General features: G+C 50.5%; 2 protein-coding genes across 2 annotated transcripts; both read right to left on the bottom strand.

Annotated features, from left to right (window-relative positions):
* On the bottom strand, positions 1 to 1,911 carry LOC129596934 (platelet-derived growth factor receptor beta-like). Its single transcript, XM_055494339.1, has 4 exons — positions 1,697 to 1,911; positions 1,408 to 1,639; positions 748 to 865; positions 1 to 641 (listed from the first exon to the last, which is right to left on the bottom strand). Exons 1-4 carry the CDS (start codon positions 1,909 to 1,911, stop codon positions 1 to 3), a joined length of 1,206 nt encoding a protein of 401 aa, XP_055350314.1.
* A 1,509-nt stretch (positions 1,912 to 3,420) lies between these two features.
* LOC129596931 (uncharacterized) lies at positions 3,421 to 8,817 on the bottom strand. The gene is made up of 5 exons (XM_055494338.1): positions 8,686 to 8,817; positions 7,652 to 8,450; positions 6,701 to 7,564; positions 5,491 to 5,931; positions 3,421 to 4,527 (listed from the first exon to the last, which is right to left on the bottom strand). Exons 2-5 carry the CDS (start codon positions 8,414 to 8,416, stop codon positions 3,901 to 3,903), a joined length of 2,697 nt encoding a protein of 898 aa, XP_055350313.1. The 5' UTR covers positions 8,417 to 8,450; positions 8,686 to 8,817; the 3' UTR covers positions 3,421 to 3,900.
* Between the last annotated feature and the right edge of the window lie 1,172 nt (positions 8,818 to 9,989).

The raw sequence follows: 9,989 nt of genomic DNA, 5'->3' as shown, positions 1-9,989 counted from the left end.
CTAGGATACCAAAAGCCAGTTTACCTGCAGATCGCTTAAAGTGTACTGCGGTCCCCGCTGGGCCATTCCGAAATGTGATATTTTTACCACGTTCGTGTCGAACAACAGTATATTGCGCGCCGCCAGATCGCGGTGGAGAATGTCTCGGCTATGGAGAAACTCCATTCCACGGCTGGTTTGATAAGCAAACCGAATCAGCGTCGCAATTAATGCAGTCGGATCCAGGCCGCTAAGCTTTGGCTCGGCAAGTGTTGGCGATGTTGGTGTTTCTGATGGGTTCCCGTTTTCGCTCATCGCGATTTTCCGTGTTTCCTCGTCCGATCTGTTTTTTTCATAGAAGGCCAGGCGGGCGCGTCCTCGCAAAAAAGTCGTCAATGATCCAAATTCGCAGTACTCCAGCAGCAACATAACGTCACCGTTAATGACTACTCCCAACAGGTTGACGATATTCAGATGGCGACCGGCTTTGGCTCGCGTTTCTATCTCGTGGAGCAATCGACGGATAACTGACGGGTTATTTCGTGACCTTCCAGTTTTAATTGCAATCGCTGTTGCCGCGTCACAATGGGTCTGCATGTATAAACCAAAGGCGCAGCCTTTCCGGAAAAGATGGCGGGCACTTCCGCCCAAAACATTATCCGCTACAACCAAAACTACTGCTTAACCAAAGCAGGATAAAGCAGCGTAACCTTTTGGGCGTATCAATTTATCGTAACAAAAACGTAACCTCTGCTACGCAATACGCACCGATTTGCAAACTTGCTAACGGCACTTCCAACAGACGGACACAGGGATTGGCCACCAGATCTCTGATGACGATATCGGCATCGAATCCGGATATGTCGCAAAGGCTGGAGGTCCTCCGCTGGAAGCGCAGCCGCCGCCCATAATGTAGCATATTACCGTGCTGGAGGCTATGCCGGCTGCGACGATGCATCCAGCATCCGACAGCCAATGCAGCTAATATGATAATAGTCGGAATAACCGTTCCAAAGACGACTGGCAATCGAACGGCACGTTTCGCGGCTGCAACGAATGTGCATGTTACGCATCCTACACTTTCTGCTGTGATCACCTTTCGAACACACGTGTACGAATAGAATTAACTGCACTTGAGCAGGATATTTTAAACCGCCATACTCTGCGTAAGAATATGATTGAAAAAACCTCCAAGATTGCAAATGTCAACTGGATGACTAATCATATTTTCCAATAATTTTAGCACCTAAAACTAGAACATTTTAGAGGAAAAACTCTAAACTGTTCATTTGCTTTGATTGAAATTCCATCAAATTCAGTTTTCACTCTTGAGCTCTGCTCAAACACGGCCGAAAGATGCTTTAATTTGAACCTAAGCCTAGTCGACCTACCAGCTGATAATCCTTGGCCTCCTCTGGACTGCCTTACATAGACATAGTCGACGAGAAATACTTCAGATAACGATTTGTTTGTTGCGTTGTTCTGACTGGCCATTTCTTCGAACCCCGGCATTATGCCCAGTCCAATATACATCTTCGGCCACTGCTCCAAACCAGGGACCGTCAAATTCAGCGCCCACTGTCCGTCCATGTACCAAACCAGGCTCTCGGGGGTCCACACCAGCTTGTGCACGTGATAATCACGGGAAAAAGCCTTATCACTGCAAAGCATACAGTCTGAAGTGTTAAAAAAATGATCTGTTAAGGAAATTGTTTACCTATTGAAATGACTAAAGTGTCGCATGGCCAATCCGTCGCTGTCGGCGTAATCCACCATACCCTGCATTAGGTTCCCAGGTCCACCCGATAAATCGGCTATTACGCTCGGTAACGTTGGCACCCGGCACGTGAAGCTTTCGGAGATTGTGCAGGACATCAGCGCCACGATGGCAACAGCATCAGGTATCGCTGGGACTTTGGCCCGTATGGTCATTTCCCCGTATTTGAAATGGAACGCAAACTGTGTTTTCAGGTTGCGTGAAGCGTATACAATGTGGGAACCGTTCCACTTGAGTCCTCGCTCCAGCCGAAGCATTCCGTCCCTCAAATGAAAATTCTGACGATCAGCCGGAGGGGTTAACAATGGCGACAGTACATCATCCATGACCGTCCAGTTCAGGCTCAATTGATCTTGGTCGAAATCGTCCCTGAAGACTTCGAAGTGCGCGCTGTCGGCGTCGAGCGCAGCAGTAGCAAAGGAGCCTAATCTCCACAGTGCAGTCAGGAAAATAATTATTGAGGTACAACAAGCCATTTTTGTGTTAGCATAAAAAATGCAGAAAATAAATTCAAGAGTCTGCTCAACAGAAACTGGAATCGAATGCCGGTGTTTGCGCGACCTGGAAGTTTTATAGCGTGCAATTAACTTCGTATTTCTACTTCTTAGTTCTTACAACTCAAAGAGCCTGCTTCAGTTGTATGAAATACTTATCGCGAACAACTGTAAAGTGTCTGCTCTGAAAAGTGATGTTTACGATATGATGTTTTGCGGATGTCCTGCGGCGTGAAAAAATCCTTAATGGTGATGATAGGTTAGACACCTGGCGCACATTATACTGGTCATAAATTTTTAATGATTATTACTCTTCAGCCATTTTGAGTATATTATTCAGTTGCCATAAAAGCGACAAGCGTTCCCGGTTGAACGGTATCTGTATGACTTGAAACAGATACGTAATTATCAGTAATTATTTTTATTATTATTGTTACTACAGATTCCACATGTGCTTTATTCTAAGTTGACAATCGCAAGGAGCAGATACTAACTGTTTTAATTCTTCCCCATAATTTTAACCCAAAAATTCTTTAGCTTTGTTGTTTTAGCTGCTATCTGTTCTCCTCCATCTTAATCAGTTTGGACTGTGGACTATGGCGAAGGTAAAATGGCGAAAGTCTTTAGCGACGATTCTAGTGATGTACCGCCCAATGAATCGAAGTGGTTCAAGCAGCACGATGTTGCGTCTTTGGATGAACATTTCGACGGCGATAATATCCGCTTGGAAGCCGGTCATTTGGTGCTGAAAACGGGCAGCCGGCACAATGGCTCGCGAACCGTACTAACCGGCAGCCGAATCTTCAATGGGGAGAAGTTTAATTCCACCTATGGCGAAATGATTCTACTCGCAAAATTTCCGCTGGCTGGCAATTTCGGTGCGATGGACAGCATCGGTCTGGCGCCGGGCATTAAGGGGCGCGATTGTACCGATAGCGAAATGCTACCGCTCCTGCAAATGTTCGCGAGCAGGATGGATCCACGCATTGTCTACAGCGATATCTCTGCATTTTCCCTGTTTATTTCAGTTTGTTTGTCCACGGCAAATTTTCTGGACAAGTGTAAGTAGTCCTGGCACATAAAATGTGATGGTTTTTGAATTATGCAGTAAAGAAGATGGCTTGTTCGGGAGGTGGTGGAGGCGGTGTCGCGGCTGCTGTGCGGCATGTGGAAGCGCAAGCCGGAGTTGGTGCCGCGGGAACAGCTGCTGCAGATGGCTGTCTGGCCCTCAGCTGGGCAATGCCTTTGCACAGCAAAAATAACAACAAACTTTTCATTAACGGATTTCTCCACACAGCTGTAGTTTCGTAATCACAACACACATTATTTATATCGGAAATGCAGAGTTCAGAAATAACAACAGAATACGAGCCGCCGCTGTATTGCCCTTTTTCATATTGTGCATTGGCCCTTTATTTCATAATTGCCCTGTACGTGAGTAATTATGAAATAAACGAAATGATCGTCCAACAACATCAGCGTGTGACTATCCAACGCCGAGACCTGTTAACGGTTAGACACAAACCAAAGTAGAATTGTTCTTGAACAAGATGCAGAAATGGACGCCGCGGTGGGACTGCATCGACCAACGGCCAGGACGAACAATGAGGACTCGAATGGATTTCCGGCGAATCGGGAGCTGTGTAGGTCCTAAGTGGGGCTGGCCGGAAGCGGAGCTTGAGCGGCATGCCTGGGCGGTGTGGCCGTCATCTCGCGCTGCAGAGCGCAGCGGGCCAACCGTGTCAGCTTGCGCACTCCAGCCGTCCCCTGCACGTCCTCCACCTGCCAGGGCACGTTGCCGTACTGGACCAGCACCCGGGGATCCTCCTCCTGGCACAGCCGCACAATCCTATCCACCCGCCGACAATCCGGGGAAGCGGCGGCCTGCGACAGCCAGTCGGCCAGCATCCGCTCCCCGTCCGGTGTCTCCGCCGACGGCAGGTCGGTCTCCAGCACCGCCCTCAGGTGCAAGTGCCAGTAGTCGGGTTCGCCACTCCCGTACACATCCACCGCCTCCGCGCACCGATAACTGACCGCGTACCGGACCGGTTCCCGGCGGAAGTGCTCCACCGGTCCGCCGAACGTCCCGTCCACCCACACCACGCGCTCCACCGCCGCCGCGGCAGCATGCAGCTGATCCTCGTCCAGGACGTCGTCCATGTCCCCGTGGAAGTGCTCCAGTGCCGCCGCCGCCCCGTGCACATCCTCCATCATGACGTCGTACAACTCCCAGTGGAAGTTGTGGATAATCATGGTCGGATCCGGATCGTCGTCCACCTGACGTGATAATAATAATTATTAGTATAGCAATTATTATTATACAAGTACGACAGCAGTCTAGTGCGTTTTTAATTTTATTACGGCTTTAAAATGTAGGACGAAATGGTCGCATAGACGCATACCCAACATATCCACATTCAGTACGCATGCAGTGCAGTGCACTGTACGACTAGATTTAAAAATAATATCCAGTTCGTACAAGTCACTGCGCCGCATTCGTACAGAATGCTGGGTCTGGGGTTATGCGACCATTTCGTCCTACATTGTACTTGTACTTACATTCATTTTATTCTCTAAGAACCGTCTCTGTTATATGGGCCTGTGTTTTGAATTACCGGATGGTGCATGGCTGCATGCGCTTCGGGCCTATATTATGGCTATATACATTATAGTGATTATACAGTGCCAAGTACTTACTATAGTGTGAGAAGGACTGGTAACCTACCGTTTGACGTCATCACTCTCGCATACACGGGAGGGCGGCTGCCATGGTGACAGATGCGCGTTTTTCGCGGTTTCTGTCAGTTTTCTTAGCATATTTCTTTTCTATTTCTAACCCTTCGTGTTCGGGTTTCTAAATTCAGTATGATCTGTTAAAATACCAGAAGGCTTTAGAGGAGAAAGGAACTGAGAACATTTTTTAAAAGGGACAAGAAAATCTGTGGACCTATGGTAAGCAATAGCACAGTGCATTCTGTATGCGACAGTGATGACGTAGTCGACCGTTGCACAGCCGGTTCCCAGTCCTTCTACCTACAGCAAGTACATATCTGTAAATCCGCTAGTTGCATTATCTGTGGTCATAAGCTGTCTCATTCTGACTCTGGCAGTCTTCGAAATTCAGAATTAAATTATCGTCGGGTATGCAGTTTCTCGCTTCGCGACCTAGGGTAGGCATAGCTAGACAGGTTATTGCGGTCATCATTACTCGACCCTATCGTATTGATCTCTCCGTCACACCTGTAGATCGTGCAGGAGATTGCTGACCAAACTGAAGCAGTCCTCCAGACCGGTGTTATGGCGCTGCTGCACGGCGTTGGTGACGATGATGGTCTCGGTGTCCTCGGTCAGGCACTTCCACAGACACATCCCCACGAGGTAGGCCGACCGCTGCCACGCGGCTTCCTCGGCCGTGGTGGCCTTCCCGGCGGCGTCGACGAGGCGTTGATGCGCGAACGACACCCAGATCACCCGCCATTCCGTCCCGACGACGGCGTCCCACAACGCCCACACCCGGCGACATTTGACGCGCTGCACCGTGTCCAGCATGTCCAGGACATCCCGGAGGACTTCCACCGGGAGGACCGACATCCGGGTTTCCTCACTGGCCGTCTCCATGACCGCGGGCAGCGTCGGCGGCGGCGGCTGCAGCTTCTTTGTGGCCTGCACCAACAGCTCTTCCTGCGGACGGATACTGATTTATTCCAATATAGGTATTATGGTCATCAGTTAATAACAGGCTGACAGCCAACCACAATAGCCAGCTCCTTCAAATTCGGATACCGCTAAGTTTTACTGCTTCCGTAATGGTGGAACCTTATCCTTTTTCTGATTGATTCATATGATTATAATAACAGTTTCCCAGCTCATTACAAACCTTAATGCAAGAGTACCATATAATAAAGTACGTAATAAGATAATAATGTATTATCGAAATACAGAAACATTTACAATTAATCATAAAACAAAAATACAACAAAATTACAAAACGTAAGGTAAATGTAAAAGGAATACGCATATAAAAAATAACGAAATTAACAAAAAAAAGATAAGTTCTCTTGGGGTTTTGATTAATAACCACAACAAACCACTAAAGCGGAAACCTTCAAAACAAAAACATACAGAGAAACCAATACTGCAACTAAACGCTTACTTACTGTAATAAGCAATAATAATACCGCAATAAACTGTAATAATACTACGAGTAGTATACTGTAATAAGCAATAAATGGGAAATAATTAAATAAAATCATCACAGAAAATAACTAAAACATAATTCTGGTAAATAATAGTAAAAGAAAAAAACCTGTACAAGTTAAGAACCACCTGAACCAGCGGGATGAAAAATATATTACATGAAATATTAAAAAATACCCAACACAAGAATAATAAAAACTGGAAATGGATAAATATGCTGAATATGATTTGCCAAATAATAGCGAAGGCTTACCAAGTGCCCGTCCAGTAACGGCGTCTCCAGGAGTTCCTGCAGGTAGACCAGCGTGTCGCCCACGAGGCTAACCGGCCAGAACGCCAGCTCGGACGCCTGCACGGCTTCCTTCCAAGCCTCCCACAGCGCCGCGCTCACTGGACCGCCGCCCCAGTAGTTCGCAGGGAGGGCGCGGGAACGCGTGACAAAATCCCCCTTCCCGACCACTTCTGCGGCTTCCGGAAGTCCCGGCCCGAGTAGCCGCACGGGATGCGCCCGTAGCAGCCGTTTCACCTTGACCCCGCCCTCGGTTTCCGACAGTTGCATTTCAAGGAAGATGTAGCGCTTCCAGAACATCTGCAGATACAAGGGCGTGGCCGCGTGCCACGTCCAGGGGCGGTCGGCAGTCTCCCGCGCCAACACCTCCACTTCCTCGGGATACCTCTGCAGGAAGACCGCGCCCTCGAACGCGTCGGCCGACTGCAGGCTGCCGGAGAAGGTGTGCCCGGGAGGCCGACGACTGCGCCACACGTGGAACGTCGAAGGGTCGACCAGCTCGGCGCGGCGCCCGGGACAGTCGAAATCGACGACCAAGCCGCCGTTCAGGGCGTTAATGACGCGGCCGTACTCGCCAGATCCGTCGCTTCCTTGCACGTCCACGGCGTTCCACGTGAAGATGGCGTCGGGACGGTTGTAGATGCTGACAGGTTGGGGAGGACTGGAAGGGCAATCAGCCGGCGGAATCGCCATTTCGCGCTGTAGAGCGCAGCAGGTCAGTTTCGTCAATCTCCGCGCCTTACGATCCCGCATGGTGTCCACAGTCCACGCCGTTACGCCATACTCGGCCAGCACACGCGGGTCTTCCTCCTGGCAGGACTGCAAAATCTGCAGAACAGAAATTGTAATAAGAAATCATCTCCACATTTATCCTTGTATATTTAATAAAAAATAAACATTAAAATTGCCTGTGACCTTGTCGATACGCTGACGGTCGCGGGAGCCCGGCGGCTGCATGACCGCCTCCCTCAGCCACTGCACCAGCAGCGCCCGCCCATCGTCCTCCGGCTCCGCCAGGCAATCCTCCAGCACCTCGCTGAGCGCCAAGTGGATGGGAACGGAATCGCCGTTCTCCTCCAGCATCTCTTCGCTCCGAACACTGACCCCGCACTTGACTGGCTGCCGGCGGAAGTGCTCCACCGGCCCGCTGAACGTCCCGTCCTTCCAGACCACCCGCTCCACCGCCGCCGTTGCCCTGTGCACCTCGTCGTCCAGCAGACCCTCCAAATCCCAGTGAAATCGCTGCATAATCACCGTCACATCCTTACCCCAGTCTAACGGCTGCTCCTGCCGGACAGCATCGATCAGATGGAAGCAATCGACCATGCCGTTGTTCGCCGCCCGCTGCTGCACGGCGTTGCTGATGATGATCGTCTGGGTGGCCGCGGACAGGCATTTCCATAAGCACATGCCCACGAGGTAGGCCGACCGCTGCCATTCCGCTTCGTCGGGTGTCGTGGTGTTGCCGACGGCGTCGACGAGGCGCTGGTGGGCGAAGGACACCCAGACGACCCGCCATTCCACGCCAACGACGGCGTCCCACACCGAGCTCACCCGCCGGCAGTTCGCGCGCTGCACGCTGTCCAGCATGTCCAGGACTTCCCGGAGGATTTTCTCCGGGAGAACGGGCAGCATACTTCCGTGGTTGTCGTCATCCACGACCGCAGCGCATGCCGCCATCGAGTCTGCTTTTGGCTTGCGTCAGCCATTCTTCCTGTTGGACGAATAATTCATGCAATAAAATAAAACAACAAAACTATAAAATAAATTCGAGGAAAACCTACACCAGAAAAAAGCTTAAATATAAAACGTTAAAAGAAAATGACTACCGATATTAGAGAAAATTATTAAAAATAGCGAACCTTTTACTGGATGTAAAGAAATTTGCATAAAAAAATGGGAAAACACAATAAAGAATAATTGTAAAATATAATCGACGATGAATGTACCAGGTACTTAGTACTCCAAATGCTCGTCGAGCAGCGGCTCCTCCAGCCGCTCCTGCAGACAGACCAGCGTGTCGCCCAGGAGGCTGACCGGCCAGAAAGCCAGCTCGGACGCCTGCACGGCCTGCTTCCAGGCATCCCACAGCGTCGCGCTCACGGGACCACGGCCCCAGTAGTCCGCCGGGAGGATACAGGCGCGCGTGACAAAATCCCCCTTCCCGACAGCACCCACGGGTGCCGCTGCTTCCGCACTGAATAAACGCACGGGGTGTGTCCGCATCATCAGCCGCTGCATTCCCTGGGGACCATCCATCGCCACGAAGACATAGCGCTCCCAGTATATCTGGCGAAGGAACGGTGTCGCCGGCTGCCACGTCCAGGGGCGGTCGGCGCTCCGCCGCCCCAACACCTCCACCCGCTGCCCCACCTCCTGGGGGAAGATGGCTTCATTCAGGCAGTCCGCCGAAATGGCACTGCCAGAGGAGGTATGCCCGGGCGGGCGACGACTGCGCCGCACGACGGACGTCGTAGGGTCGATCAGCTCGGCGCGTCGGCCGGGACAGTCGAAATCGACGACCAAGCCGTTGTGCAGGGCGTTGATGACGCGGCCATGCTCCCAAGCGCCGTCGCTGCCCCGCACGTCCACGGCGTTCCACGCGCAGATATCTCACGGCTGTAGATGCTGCACATGCTGATAGACTGTGGGTTAAGTGCTTTCACTGCTGTGGCATTCGTTTGCAGACTTCAAATCTTCAATCACCGTTCAACTGTCAACCATAACAAGCTGTACGAGAAACGAAGAACACGTAAGAAATTCGAAAAACTGAAAACTGCGAATTTCACAATCAGCTGTGGCCTGGACTCTGGAGAGCGCATCTGTCTGTGACTCTGTGGGCGGACTCAAAACGTGTTCAAACGCATTTTGCCAATGGCCGTCGCCCGTCGGCAGTCGGCACCATTGCAATTTGCAAATTGTGCTGCTTGTCCGCGCCTAGCCAATGTAGTGGCCGCCCGGGTGGCGGTAGCACCTGGTACCGTCGTGAATCGTGACGCAGTACTCGTACAGTACGAGTTTTCAGTTTTGGAAATTAGGATAATTTTGCAATTCCAATAAGTACCTGATTTGTCTAGTTTGGTTTTTCACAACAACGAAGAAACAGAGGGTACAGAATTATGGCAAGTAAAGGTAGAATGATGCCCGACGCCGAGAACCCGTTGGCAGTTTGTTATGAACAAAAGAACAGTTTCTTGTTTTTCACGATTTATATAGAAAATGAAAAATTTTGTTGCTAATAACGCGAATAAAA

The sequence above is a fragment of the Paramacrobiotus metropolitanus genome, unplaced genomic scaffold, assembly GCF_019649055.1.
Source record: "Paramacrobiotus metropolitanus isolate TYO unplaced genomic scaffold, Prichtersi_v1.0 Parri_scaffold0000098, whole genome shotgun sequence".
NCBI classification, from domain to species: domain Eukaryota; kingdom Metazoa; phylum Tardigrada; class Eutardigrada; order Parachela; family Macrobiotidae; genus Paramacrobiotus; species Paramacrobiotus metropolitanus.
Note: the sequence above shows the minus strand (reverse complement) of the source record. Positions and strands in the feature narration are given on the sequence as shown.

Bases quoted from the DNA above. Each gene is read 5' to 3' on its own strand.
- LOC129596931 (XM_055494338.1), bottom strand. From the start codon at position 8,416: ATGGCGGCATGCGCTGCGGTCGTGGATGACGACAACCACGGAAGTATG. The intron at 7,565-7,651 runs GTCACAGGCAAT...TCTGTTCTGCAG, and splicing joins ACCGTCAGCGTATCGACAAG to ATTTTGCAGTCCTGCCAGGA. The intron at 4,528-5,490 runs GTGTGACGGAGA...TTATCACGTCAG, and splicing joins ATCTCCTGCACGATCTACAG to GTGGACGACGATCCGGATCC.
- LOC129596934 (XM_055494339.1), bottom strand. From the start codon at position 1,911: ATGACCATACGGGCCAAAGTCCCAGCGATACCTGATGCTGTTGCCATC. The intron at 1,640-1,696 runs GTAAACAATTTC...TATGCTTTGCAG, and splicing joins CACTTTAGTCATTTCAATAG to TGATAAGGCTTTTTCCCGTG. The intron at 642-747 runs GTGCGTATTGCG...TTTTGGTTGTAG, and splicing joins GTTAGCAAGTTTGCAAATCG to CGGATAATGTTTTGGGCGGA.